Source organism: Bombina bombina, chromosome 6, assembly GCF_027579735.1.
Source record: "Bombina bombina isolate aBomBom1 chromosome 6, aBomBom1.pri, whole genome shotgun sequence".
Classification (NCBI taxonomy): domain Eukaryota; kingdom Metazoa; phylum Chordata; class Amphibia; order Anura; family Bombinatoridae; genus Bombina; species Bombina bombina.
In genome coordinates, this window is record NC_069504.1 from 493,699,822 (window position 1) to 493,714,801 (window position 14,980).

At 43.9% G+C, this 14,980-nt stretch overlaps 1 protein-coding gene across 1 annotated transcript in view; it reads right to left on the bottom strand.

Moving 5' to 3' along the window:
• The window catches only part of ICE2 (interactor of little elongation complex ELL subunit 2), a 420,662-nt gene that overhangs the window by 314,829 nt on the left and 90,853 nt on the right, over window positions 1-14,980 (bottom strand). The window contains exon 8 of the mRNA XM_053717350.1: window positions 10,774-10,943. Within this exon, the coding sequence (XP_053573325.1) occupies window positions 10,774-10,943 (170 nt within the window). The remainder of the gene's footprint in view (window positions 1-10,773; window positions 10,944-14,980) is intronic.

Below are 14,980 nucleotides of genomic sequence, written 5' to 3' on the forward strand. Positions count from 1 at the left end.
ATGTGGATTGCAGACAAGTGGCAGGAGTGAATCTCCGCCCATTGAATGATTTTGGTCACTTCTTCCATCGCCAGGGAACTCCTTGTTCCCCCTTGATGGTTGATATACGCAACAGTCGTCATGTTGTCCGATTGAAACCGTATGAATTTGGCCTTTGCTAGCTGAGGCCAAGCCTTGAGAGCATTGAATATCGCTCTCAGTTCTAGAATATTTATCGGGAGAAGAGATTCTTCCCGAGACCAAAGACCCTGAGCTTTCAGGAGTCCCCAGACCGCGCCCCAGCCCACCAGACTGGCGTCGGTCGTGACAATGACCCACTCTGGTCTGCGGAAGCTCATCCCCTGTGACAGGTTGTCCAGGGACAGCCACCAACGGAGTGAATCTCTGGTCCTCTGATCTACTTGTATCGTCGGAGACAAGTCTGTATAATCCCCATTCCACTGACTGAGCATGCACAGTTGTAATGGTCTCAGATGAAATCGCGCAAAAGGAACTATGTCCATTGCCGCGACCATCAAACCTATTACTTCCATGCACTGCGCTATGGAAGGAAGAGGAACAGAATGAAGTACTTGACAAGAGTTTAGAAGTTTTGATTTTCTGGCCTCTGTCAGAAAAATCCTCATTTCTAAGGAGTCTATTATTGTTCCCAAGAAGGGAACTCTTGTTGACGGAGATAGAGAACTTTTTTCTACGTTCACTTTCCACCCGTGAGATCTGAGAAAGGCCAGGACAATGTCCGTATGAGCCTTTGCTTGTGGAAGGGACGACGCTTGAATCAGAATGTCGTCCAAGTAAGGTACTACTGCAATGCCCCTTGGTCGTAGCACCGCTAGAAGGGACCCCAGTACCTTTGTGAAAATTCTTGGAGCAGTGGCTAATCCGAATGGAAGTGCCACAAACTGGTAATGCTTGTCCAGAAAGGCGAACCTTAGGAACCGATGATGTTCCTTGTGGATAGGAATATGTAGATACGCATCCTTTAAATCCACCGTGGTCATGAATTGACCTTCCTGGATGGAAGGAAGAATTGTTCGAATGGTTTCCATTTTGAACGATGGAACCTTGAGAAACTTGTTTAGGATCTTGAGATCTAAGATTGGTCTGAATGTTCCCTCTTTTTTGGGAACTATGAACAGATTGGAGTAGAACCCCATCCCTTGTTCTCCTAATGGAACAGGATGAATCACTCCCATTTTTAACAGGTCTTCTACACAATGTAAGAATGCCTGTCTTTTTATGTGGTCTGAAGACAATTGAGACCTGTGGAACCTCCCCCTTGGGGGAAGCCCCTTGAATTCCAGAAGATAACCTTGGGAGACTATTTCCAGCGCCCAAGGATCCAGAACATCTCTTGCCCAAGCCTGAGCGAAGAGAGAGAGTCTGCCCCCCACCAGATCCGGTCCTGGATCGGGGGCCAACATCTCATGCTGTCTTGGTAGCAGTGGCAGGTTTCTTGGCCTGCTTACCTTTGTTCCAGCCTTGCATTGGCCTCCAGGCTGGCTTGGCTTGAGAAGTATTACCCTCTTGCTTAGAGGATGTAGCACTTGGGGCTGGTCCGTTTCTGCGAAAGGGACGAAAATTTGGTTTATTCTTAGCCTTGAAAGACCTATCCTGAGGAAGGGCGTGGCCCTTGCCCCCAGTGATATCAGAAATAATCTCTTTCAAGTCAGGGCCAAACAGCGTTTTCCCCTTGAAAGGAATGTTAAGCAATTTGTTCTTGGAAGACGCATCCGCTGACCAAGATTTTAGCCAAAGCACTCTGCGCGCCACAATAGCAAACCCAGAATTTTTCGCCGCTAATCTAGCCAATTGCAAAGTGGCGTCTAAAGTAAAAGAGTTAGCCAATTTGAGAGCATGAATTCTGTCCAAAATCTCCTCATAAGAAGAATCTTTATTGAGCGCCTTTTCTAGTTCATCGAACCAGAAACACGCTGCTGTAGTGACAGGAACAATGCATGAAATTGGTTGTAGAAGGTAACCTTGCTGAACAAACATCTTTTTAAGCAAACCCTCTAATTTTTTATCATAGGATCTTTGAAAGCACAACTATCTTCTATGGGGATAGTGGTGCGTTTGTTTAGAGTAGAAACCGCCCCCCTCGACCTTGGGGACTGTCTGCCATAAGTCCTTTCTGGGGTCGACCATAGGAAACAATTTCTTAAATATAGGGGGAGGGACGAAAGGTATGCCGGGCCTTTCCCATTCTTTGTTTACAATGTCCGCCACCCGCTTGGGTATAGGAAAAGCTTCGGGGGGCCCCGGGACCTCTAGGAACTTGTCCATCTTACATAATTTCTCTGGAATGACCAAATTCTCACAATCATCCAGAGTAGATAACACCTCCTTAAGCAGAGCGCGGAGATGTTCCAATTTAAATTTGAATGTAATCACATCAGGTTCAGCTTGTTGAGAAATTTTCCCTGAATCTGAAATTTCTCCCTCAGACAAAACCTCCCTGGCCCCCTCAGACTGGTGTAGGGGCACTTCAGAACCAATATCATCAGCGTCCTCATGCTCTTCAGTATTTTCTAAAACAGAGCAGTCGCGCTTTCGCTGATAAGTGGGCATTTTGGCTAAAATGTTTTTGATAGAATTATCCATTACAGCCGTTAATTGTTGCATAGTAAGGAGTATTGGCGCACTAGATGTACTAGGGGCCTCCTGTGTGGGCAAGACTGGCGTAGACGAAGGAGGGGATGATGCAGTACCATGCTTACTCCCCTCACTTGAGGAATCATCTTGGGCATCATTTTCTCTAAATTTTGTGTCACATAAATCACATCTATTTAAATGAGAAGGAACCTTGGCTTCCCCACATACAGAACACAGTCTATCTGATAGTTCAGACATGTTAAACAGGCATAAACTAGATAACAAAGTACAAAAAACGTTTTAAAATAAAACCGTTACTGTCACTTTAAATTTTAAACTGAACACACTTTATTACTGCAAATGTGAAAAAGTATGAAGGAATTGTTCAAATTTCACCAAAATTTCACCACAGTGTCTTAAAGCCTTAAAAGTATTGCACACCACATTTGAAAGCTTTAACTCTTAAAATAACGGAACCGGAGCCGTTTTTATATTTAACCCCTATACAGTCCCTGGTATCTGCTTTGCTGAGACCCAACCAAGCCCAAAGGGGAATACGATACCAAATGACGCCTTCAGAAAGCTTTTTCTATGTATCTGAGCTCCTCACACATGCATCTGCATGTCTTGCTTCCCAAAAACAACTGCGCAATAGAGGCGCGAAAATGAGGCTCTGCCTATGATTAGGGAAAGCCCCTAGAGAAAAAGGTGTCCAATACAGTGCCTGCCGGTTATTTTACATAATTCCCAAGAATAAAATAACTCCTCAAAGCTATGAAGTATTAAAAATGCTTATATATCAATCGTTTTAGCCCAGAAAATGTCTACCAGTCTTAAAAGCCCTTGTGAAGCCCTTTATTCTTATGTAATAAAAATGGCTTACCGGATCCCATAGGGAAAATGACAGCTTCCAGCATTACCTAGTCTTGTTAGAAATGTGTCATACCTCAAGCAGCAAAAGTCTGCTCACTGTTTCCCCCAACTGAAGTTAATTCCTCTCAACAGTCCTGTGTGGAAACAGCCATCGATTTTAGTAACGGTTGCTAAAATCATTTTCCTCTTACAAACAGAAATCTTCATCTCTTTTCTGTTTCAGAGTAAATAGTACATACCAGCACTATTTTAAAATAACAAACTCTTGATTGAATAATAAAAACTACATTTAAACACCAAAAAACTCTAAGCCATCTCCGTGGAGATGTTGCCTGTACAACGGCAAAGAGAATGACTGGGGGAAGGCGGAGCCTAGGAGGGATCATGTGACCAGCTTTGCTGGGCTCTTTGCCATTTCCTGTTGGGGAAGAGAATATCCCACAAGTAAGGATGACGCCGTGGACCGGACACACCTATGTTGGAGAAAGCTCTCCGTAGGATTGTAAGGAAAAGCAATGTAGCCGTACCCGATCACGTGGGACCTCCCCTGCTATGAAAAAACAAGCAAAGCTAATAGGAGCTGCGCAACTTACAAAAACAAAAGTAAAACCTGTCTGTTCCATTGCCAAAAGTACGCAGTCTATATGAGCACAAACCTACACAAAGTGTTCCTTAGAGGACACATCAGTACATATATTCCCCAAACTGTTCCAAAATAATCTCCCACTGAAATAAGATATTAACCCTTGATCCTATTGAGGTTATGAGGTGTCACACTGCGACCCTAATAATAGGAGTCCCTGCAAAATCGTAAATAAAGCGGACATCCCTTCCAGGATCTATGCTGTGGAACAGATACAGCCTCTCAAGTGTGACAGCCTTGCCGCAGTGTTCTGACAGGGACCTGAGTGTGGAAAGGCAATCAGTGTTACTCGCTAACACTGATTGCCCAGGAGCGGTTAGATAGACAGTCTGGATCGCTTCACAGAAAAACTTTCCCTGCATCTCCAGACTCTAACATTCATCAATACTCTCACTGAGAGATTTACATGATTACTTAAAACTCCTGTCCTCTCTTGAAGGGAAAAACATAATTTATGCTTACCTGATAAATTCCTTTCTTCTGTAGTGTGATCAGTCCACGGGTCATCATTACTTCTGGGATATTACTCCTCCCCAACAGGAAGTGCAAGAGGATTCACACAGCAGAGCTGCATATAGCTCCTCCCCTCTACGTCACTCCCAGTCATTCGACCAAGGACCAACGAGAAAGGAAAAGCCAAGGGTGAAGTGGTGACTGGAGTATAAATTAAAAAATATTTACCTGCCTTAAAAACAGGGCGGGCCGTGGACTGATCACACTACAGAAGAAAGGAATTTATCAGGTAAGCATAAATTATGTTTTCTTCTGTTAAGTGTGATCAGTCCACGGGTCATCATTACTTCTGGGATACCAATACCAAAGCAAAAGTACACGGATGACGGGAGGGATAGGCAGGCTCTTTATACAGAAGGAACCACTGCCTGAAGAACCTTTCTCCCAAAAATAGCCTCCGATGAAGCAAAAGTGTCAAATTTGTAAAATTTGGAAAAAGTATGAAGCGAAGACCAAGTTGCAGCCTTGCAAATCTGTTCAACAGAGGCCTCATTCTTGAAGGCCCAAGTGGAAGCCACAGCTCTAGTAGAATGAGCTGTAATTCTTTCAGGAGGCTGCTGTCCAGCAGTCTCATAAGCTAAACGAATTATGCTACGAAGCCAAAAAGAAAGAGAGGTAGCGGAAGCTTTTTGACCTCTCCTCTGCCCAGAGTAAATGACAAACAGAGAAGACGTTTGTCGAAATTCCTTAGTTGCCTGTAAGTAAAATTTTAGAGCACGGACTACATCCAGGTTGTGCAGTAGACGTTCCTTCTTTGAAGAAGGATTTGGGCATAAAGAAGGAACAACAATCTCTTGATTGATATTCCTGTTAGTAACTACCTTAGGTAAGAACCCAGGTTTAGTACGCAGGACTACCTTATCCGAATGAAAAATCAAATAAGGAGAATCACAATGTAAGGCTGATAATTCAGAGACTCTTCGAGCCGAGGAAATAGCCATTAAAAATAGAACTTTCCAAGATAACAACTTTATATCAATGGAATGAAGGGGTTCAAACGGAACGCCCTGTAAAACATTAAGAACAAGGTTTAAACTCCATGGTGGAGCAACAGTTTAAACACAGGCTTAATCCTGGCCAAAGCCTGACAAAAAGCCTGGACGTCAGGAACTTCTGACAGACGTTTGTGTAACAGAATGGACAGAGCTGAGATCTGTCCCTTTAATGAACTAGCAGATAAACCCTTTTCTAAACCTTCTTGTAGAAAAGACAATATCCTAGGAAACCTAACCTTACTCCAAGAGTAACCTTTGGATTCACACCAATATAGGTATTTACGCCATATCTTATGGTAAATCTTTCTGGTAACAGGTTTCCTAGCCTGTATTAAGGTATCAATAACTGACTCAGAAAACCCACGTCTTGATAAAATCAAGCGTTCAATCTCCAAGCAGTCAGCTTCAGAGAAGTTAGATTTTGATGTTTGAAGGGACCCTGTATCAGAAGGTCCTGTTTCAGAGGTAGAGACCAAGGTGGACAGGATGACATGTCCACCAGGTCTGCATACCAAGTCCTGCGTGGCCACGCAGGTGCTATTAGAATCACTGATGCTCTCTCTTGTTTGATTCTGGCAATCAATCGAGGAAGCAACGGGAAGGGTGGAAACACGTAAGCCATCCTGAAGTCCCAAGGTGCTGTCAGAGCATCTATCAGGACTGCTCCTGGATCCCTGGATCTGGACCCGTAACGAGGAAGCTTGGCGTTCTGTCGAGACGCCATGAGATCTATCTCTGGTTTGCCCCAACGTCGAAGTATTTGGGCAAAGACCTCCGGATGAAGTTCCCACTCCCCCGGATGAAAAGTCTGACGACTTAAGAAATCCGCCTCCCAGTTCTCCACTCCCGGGATGTGGATTGCTGACAGGTGGCAAGAGTGAGACTCTGCCCAGCAAATTATCTTTGATACTTCCATCATAGCTAGGGAGCTTCTTGTCCCTCCCTGATGGTTGATGTAAGCTACAGTCGTGATGTTGTCCGACTGAAACCTGATGAACCCCCGAGTTGTTAACTGGGGCCAAGCCAGAAGGGCATTGAGAACTGCTCTCAGTTCCAGAATGTTTATTGGTAGGAGACTCTCCTCCTGACTCCATTGTCCCTGAGCCTTCAGAGAATTCCAGACGGCACCCCAACCTAGAAGGCTGGCGTCTGTTGTTACAATTGTCCAGTCTGGTCTGCTGAATGGCATCCCCCTGGACAGATGTGGCCGAGAAAGCCACCATAGAAGAGAATTTCTGGTCTCTTGATCCAGATTCAGAGAAGGGGATAAGTCTGAGTAATCCCCATTCCACTGACTTAGCATGCACAGTTGCAGTGGTCTGAGGTGTAAGCGTGCAAAGGGAACTATGTCCATTGCCGCTACCATTAAGCCGATTACCTCCATGCATTGAGCCACTGACGGGTGTTGAATGGAATGAAGGGTGCGGCAAGCACTTTGAAGTCTTGTTAGCCTGTCCTCTGTCAGGTAAATCTTCATTTCTACAGAATCTATAAGAGTCCCCAGGAAGGGAACTCTTGTGAGTGGAACGAGTGAACTTTTCTTTTCGTTCACCTTCCATCCATGTGACCTTAGAAATGCCAGCACTAACTCTGTATGAGACTTGGCAGTTTGAAAGCTTGAAGCTTGTATCAGAATGTCGTCTAGGTATGGAGCTACCGAGATTCCCCGCGGTCTTAGTACCGCCAGAAGAGCACCCAGAACCTTTGTGAAGATTCTTGGAGCTGTAGCCAATCCGAATGGAAGAGCCACAAACTGGTAATGCCTGTCTAGGAAGGCAAACCTTAGGTACCGATAATGATCTTTGTGAATCGGTATGTGAAGGTAAGCATCTTTTAAATCTACAGTGGTCATGTACTGACCCTCTTGGATCATAGGTAAAATTGTCCGAATAGTCTCCATCTTGAACGATGGAACTCTTAGGAATTTGTTTAGGATCTTTAAGTCCAGGATTGGTCTGAAAGTTCCCTCTTTTTTGGGAACCACAAACAGATTTGAGTAAAACCCCTGTCCCTGTTCCGATCGTGGAACTGGATGGATTACTCCCATTAACAAGAGCTCTGGTACGCAGCGTAGAAACGCCTCTTTCTTTGTCTGGATTGTTGACAATCTTGACAGATGAAATCTCTCTCTTGGAGGAGAGTATTTGAAGTCCAGAAGGTATCCCTGAGATATTATCTCTAGCGCCCAGGGATCCTGAACATCTCTTGCCCAAGCCTGGGCGAAGAGAGAAAGTCTGCCCCCCACTAGATCCGATCCCGGATCGGGGGGCCCTCAATTCATGCTGTTTTAGGGGCAGCAGCCGGTTTCCTAGTCTGCTTGCCTTTGTTCCAGGACTGGTTAGGTTTCCAGCCTTGTCTGTAGCGAGCAACAGCTCCTTCCTGTTTTGGTGCAGAGGAAGTTGATGCTGCTCCTGCTTTGAAATTACGAAAGGAACGAAAATTAGACTGTCTAGTCTTGGCTTTGTCCTGAGGCAGGGCATGGCCTTTACCTCCTGTAATGTCAGCGATAATCTCTTTCAACCCGGGCCCGAATAAGGTCTGCCCTTTGAAAGGTATATTAAGCAATTTAGACTTAGAAGTAACATCAGCTGACCAGGATTTTAGCCACAGCGCCCTGCGTGCCTGAATGGCGAATCCTGAATTCTTCGCCGTAAGTTTAGTAAGATGTACTACGGCCTCCGAAATGAATGAATTAGCTAGTTTAAGGACTCTAAGCCTGTCCGTAATGTCGTCCAGAGTAGCTGAACCAATGTTCTCTTCCAGAGACTCAATCCAGAATGCCGCTGCAGCCGTGATCGGCGCAATGCATGCAAGGGGTTGCAATATAAAACCTTGTTGAACAAACATTTTCTTAAGGTAACCCTCTAACTTTTTATCCATTGGATCTGAAAAAGCACAGCTATCCTCCACCGGGATAGTGGTACGCTTAGCTAAGGTAGAAACTGCTCCCCCACCTTAGGGACCGTTTGCCATAAGTCCCTTGTGGTGGCGTCTATTGGAAACATTTTTCTAAATATCGGAGGGGGTGAGAACGGCACACCGGGTCTATCCCACTCCTTAGTAACAATTTCAGTAAGTCTCTTAGGTATAGGAAAAACCTCAGTACTCGTCGGGTACCGCAAAATATTTATCCAACCTACACATTTTCTCTGGTATTGCAACTGTGTTTACAATCATTCAGAGCCGCTAACACCTCCCCTAGTAATACACGGAGGTTATCCAGTTTAAATTTAAAATTTGAAATATCTGAATCCAGTCTGTTTGGATCAGAACCGTCACCCACAGAATGAAGTTCTCCGTCCTCATGTTCTGCCACCTGTGACGCAGTGTCTGACATGGCCCTAATATTATCAGCGCACTGTGTTCTCACCCCAGAGTGATCACGCTTACCTCTTAGTTCTGGTAATTTAGCCAAAACTTCAGTCATAACAGTAGCCATATCCTGTAATGTGATTTGTAATGGCCGCCCAGATGTACTCGACGCTACAATATCACGCACCTCCCTCTGAGCGGGAGATGTAGGTACTGACACGTGAGGCGAGTTAGTCGGCATAACTCTCCCCTCGTTGTTTGGTGAAATTTGTTCAATTTGTACAGATTGACTTTTATTTAAAGTAGCATCAATACAGTTAGTACATAAATTTCTATTGGGCTCCACTTTGGCATTGCAACAAATGACACAGGTATCATCCTCTGAATCAGACATGTTTAACACACTAGCAAATAAACTTGCAACTTGGAAATACAATTCAATAAGAATAATATTAAAACGTACTGTGCCTTTAAGAAGCACAGAAGATCTATGACAGTTGAAAATTAATAAATTGAAACAGTTATAGCCTCAATCCTTGTAAACAACACAACTTTAGCAAAGGTTTAATCCCATTAGCAAAGATAACAAATTCTGAAAGCAGGAAACAAATTACAGAATAAACGTTTTTATCTCAGTCAAACTATAATTCTCACAGCTCTGCTGAGAGAAATTACCTCCCTCAAAATAAGTTTTGAAGACCCCTGAGCTCTGTAGAGATGAACCGGATCATGCAGGGGAATACAATGAGTTGCTGACTGAAATATTTGATGCGTAGTAAAAGCGCCAAAAAACGGCCCCTCCCCCTCACACACAGCAGTGAGGGAGAACAGAAACTGTCAGAAAACAGATTAAGCAACTGCCAAGTGGAAAAATAGTGCCCAAACATTTATTCACTCAGTACCTCAGCAAATGAAAACGATTTTACATTCCAGCAAAAACGTTAAACATAATCTCTAGTTATTAAACAGCTTTATGTATTTCTTACAGTGTAATTCTAGTGAAGTACCATTCCCCAGAATACTGAAAGTGTAAAGTATACATACATGACATTATATCGGTATGGCAGGATTTTCTCATCAATTCCATTGTCAGAAAATAAAAACTGCTACATACCTCTATGCAGATTCATCTGCCCGCTGTCCCCTGATCTGAAGTTTACCTCTCCTCAGATGGCCGAGAAACAGCAATATGATCTTAACTACTCCGGCTAAAATCATAACAAAAACTCTGGTAGATTCTTCTTCAAACTCTGCCAGAGAGATAATAACACACTCCGGTGCTATTTTAAAATAACAAACTTTTGATTGAAGATATAAAACTAAGTATAATCACCATAGTCCTCTCACACATCCTATCTAGTCGTTGGGTGCAAGAGAATGACTGGGAGTGACGTAGAGGGGAGGAGCTATATGCAGCTCTGCTGGGTGAATCCTCTTGCACTTCCTGTGGGGAGGAGTAATATCCCAGAAGTAATGATGACCCGTGGACTGATCACACTTAACAGAAGAAATACCCATTAAAGGACTACCCGAATCTTCTGACACTTCTCTGCCATCCTCCTCTAGTGACAAAAGGCAAAGAATGACTGGGAGGGATGGGGAAAGTGGGAGGGATATTTAAACCTTTGACTGGGGTGTCTTTGCCTCCTCCTGGTGGCCAGGTGTTGTATTTCCAACAGTAAGGAATTAAGTTGTGGACTCTCCCTGCCCTTTGGAAAGAAAAAGGCTTTGCAGTGAAAGGGTTAATAGATCAGTGCTCCCTATATTTAGAACACATTATGAAGAATCTCACGAAACAGTAGTGAAGATGAGATAGCCCTGAAGAACAGGTATGGCCCTTACCTGTGGCTGCTCCTCTGATTTATCCAGTTGCATGGTCTTTAGAAAAACAACACTTTTCTTTACCATGAATATGTTCAAGCACACTTCATGAAACATCTGGCTCTGCTCCCTTACACTTAACTCTTTCTTGGGAAGAGGAGAGTCCAAATAAATTACTTTTGTATTCTTATCTGATGAGAAAGAGATGATTAAATAAGTACAAAGGTCACATGCAAACTCTGGGCAATTTTGTATGTCTAGTTACATGAATCTATAATTCTGTAGTCTAAATTAGTTTTTATTTGGTTTCATTTTGGCTGCCCAGACTATGATCTCTTGCATATACACAAGATAATTGAGGATATTAGTATGGACTGAGGTTTCATGCCACAAAGTGTTGACAGTAGTAAAAGATTAACTATGTTACTAAAGAACATCGTAAGCTCATTAATTGCAAGAAGTTTAGAATGTCCTTTTGAGTCAGGAATTTATGACCATTTGTATGAGAACTCTTGCATTAACATACGTCGTTGCCACACAAAATTACATATATGATGCAAACAACATGGAACCAAGGGAACCAAAGTGACAAAAGTTACTGCAAACTGAATCCTTGTCACCTTGTTTCATCTTCATAGGTGCAGAAGAAAACAAACAAAAAAAACACACACAAACCCGAAATGTGAATTTCATATTTATGACTGGGGACTAATCATTAAAAAGAGTTTCTCTGCTCTTCTACTGTATTGGACAGAATTCCTCACATCCTTGCATTTAAGACCTGTTGTAAAGCACATACATAGTATAAAACCTGCTTTATAGCATTTCCTTTAACAGTCTAAAGATCACAACTGAATGAATTAATAGAAACCTCATTTCTTTGCTCCTTCACACAGCATATTAATTTGCATTACAAACAGTTTAGAAAAACAAAATTTATGCTTATCAGATAAATTCCTTACCTTCCTGGCAGGGAGAGTCCACAACTTCATTTATAACTGTTGGGAATATCAACACCTGGCCACCAGGAGGAGGCAAAGACACCCCAGTCAAAGGCTATAAATATTGCTACAACTTCCCCATCCCCCCAGTCATTCGGCCGAGGGAAATGAGGAAAAGCAGGAGAAACATTAGGGTGCAGAGGTGCCAGAAGAATACCCAAGCTCCAGAGGACACTGATTAATAAATGGGAGGGACAAAAGAAAAGGAGGCTGACCCTAAAATGAGCACAGCCTGTAACACCTTTCTCCCAAAAGCCGCTTAAGCCGAAGCAAAAACATTGAATTTGTAAAACTTTGAAAAAGGTATGTTAGGAGGACCAGGTAGCCGCCTTACAAATCTGATCAATAGAGGCTTTGTTCTTAAAAGCCCAGGCGGAAGCAACAGCCCTAGTGGAATGAGCCATAATCCTCCAGGAGGCTGTTGTCCTGCTGTCTCATAAGCTAAGGGGATGACACTCCTCAACCAAAAAAGACAACAAAGTCGCAGTGGTTTTCTGGCCCCTGCGTTTGCCAGTATAGGGAACAAACAAAGATGTGGACTGCCTAAAGTCCTTCATAGCCGGAAGATAAATTTTAAAGTATAAACCACATCCAGATTGTGAAGTAAACGTTCCTTAGGGGAGGATGGTTTAGGACAAAAAGAGGGAACAATTTCCTGATTAATGTTGCGATCTGAGACTACCTTGGGTAGAAAAAACTAAGTATGTAAGACCACCTTATCAGCATAAAACACAAGATAAGGGGGGTCAGAATGTAGAGCAGAAATCTCAGAAACTCTGCGTGCAGAAGTAATATCCAACAAAAACAGAACCTTCCAAGACAAAAAGCTTGAGATCAAACGAATGCATGGGCTCAAACGGAGCCTGTTGCAAAACTTTAACAACAAGGTTGAGACTCCAAGGAGGAGCAACATTTCTAAACACTGGTCTGATTCTAACCAGGGCCTTAAAGGACTGTACATCCGGGAGATTAGCCAATCTCCTATGCAGCAAAACCGATAGCGGATAATCCCTTTTCTAATCCATCCTGGAGAAAAGATAAAAAGGAAAGAAACCTTCACCTTGTGCCCTGGAACACAACATTCCTCACACCAATGAAGATAAGTCTGCAAAACCTTATGGTAAATACGCTTCGAGCCTGGATTAAGGTATCTACTACCTTAACTGAAAAACCTCTATTAGCGTTCAGAGCCACGCAGTCAAGCGTAGAGGAGTCTAGGTTCTGATGTAGAAATGGACCCTGCATTAGAAGGTCCTTCCGGTAAGGTAACCTCCAGGAAGGGGAGGAGGACACTAGATCTGCAAACCGGGTTCTTCGTGGCCATGAAGGAGCTATTAGGATCACTCTGGCCCGCTCCTGTTTGATGCGAGCTACTACACGAGGCAGAAGAACCAATGGAGGAAAAAAGATATGAGTCTGAACCTTCAGGGAACCGGTAAACACGTCTACCAACTCTGCTTGAGGATCTATCAATCTCGACCCCGTAGCTGGGTAGTTTGGCATTGAGAGGAGAGGCCATGAGATCTATCTCCAGACACCACCATCTGAGGGGTTATCTCTGAAAACACCTCAGGGTGGAGGGACCACTCCCCCGGGTGAAAGGATTGCCTGCTGAGAAAGTCTGTTTCCCAGTTCTCACCCCCGGAATGTGGATCGTTGAGAGATAACAGTTGTGGGTCTCCACCCATTGAAGTATTTGGGACACCTCGATCATCGCTAAGGAACTTCATATTCCTCCCGAAATGGTTGATGTAAGCGACCGAGGTAATATTGTCCAATTGAAATCTGATATGAAGGGCAGAACTTAGCTGGGCCAACCCCCCAGAGCATTGAGAATCGCCCTAAGCTCTAGAAATATTTATCAGAAGAGAGATTCTTCTCGGGACCACATTCCCTGGGCCATCCTGGGACCCCAGACTGCTCCCCACCCCGAAAGGCTGGCATTCGTAGTCACAATCTCAAGCACTAGAGACAGGTGATCCTGACATTGTCTAAGACAATCTGCTGAGACAGGTTCAAGTGATCTTTGTTCCATTGTCTGAGCATGCATAGTTGAGGTCTGAGATGGAAGTGAGCAAAAGTAATAAGTGTCCATAGAAGCACCATTAGGACCGATCACTTCCATACACTGATGCCAAAACGAGAGTGCTATGAACTGGAAGTGCTGGTCTAGGAAAAGCAAACCTCAGGAACTGGAAGTAGTCCCTGTGGATCGGGACATGGAGCTATGCATTCTTTAGGTCTAACCTAGTCTGGTACTGTCCCCTCCTGGATTAAGGGAAGGATGGACCTGAAAGTCTCATCTTGAAGGATGGGACTCTGAGAAATATTGTTTAAACACTTCAACTAGTGATAGGACAAAAAGTTCCCTCCTTTTTGGGAACTGCAAAGAGGTTTGAATAAAAACCGAGACCCCTTTAAAAGGCAGGCACCGGGACTATTACTCCTAAAGAGGAAAGATCCTGAACGCAATCTAGGAAGGCTGCTCTCTTCTCTGGCCTTGAAGACAGTCTTGAGAGGATAAATCTTCCTCTGGGAGGATGAGATTTGAATAATATCTTATATCCCTGGGACACCACGTCTAACACCCAAGGATTCTGAACATCCTGCGCCCAGACCTCTGAGAAAAGAGACAATCTGCCCCCTACCTGATCCGATCCTGGATCGGGGGCCACCCCTTCATGCTGACTTATTATTGGCGGGCTTCTTCATCTGCTTGGATTTGTTCCAAGACTGGGAAGGCTTCCAAGTACTTTTAGCCTGTTCGGCCTGTGGGAGAAAGGAACCCTTTCTCCTGTAACCGTAGAAATGATTGAATCCAGTACAGGACCAAATGAAACCCCTTCCCCTAAAAGGTAAGGAAAGAAGCCTGGATTTGGAAACAATATCAGCTGACCAAGACTTTAACCAAAGGGTCCTGCGAGCAAGGACCGCAAATCTGCATATTAGCATCACATATAAAGGAATTGGCTATCCTTGGAGCCTTGATCCTATCCTGAATCTACTCCTAAGGGGATTCAACCTCAATTAGTTCAGACAGGGAGCACCCACCACAGCGGCCACCGCAGCTGCCTGTTGATAAAGGAAACCTATGTGCTGGAACATTCGCCTCAAGTAACTTTCCAATTTGTTGTTCATAGGATCCCTAAAGGAAGAGCTATCTTTCAATAGGATGGTAGTGCGCTTAGCTAGAGTAGAAATGGCTCAGTCTACCTTAGGAATCGAAC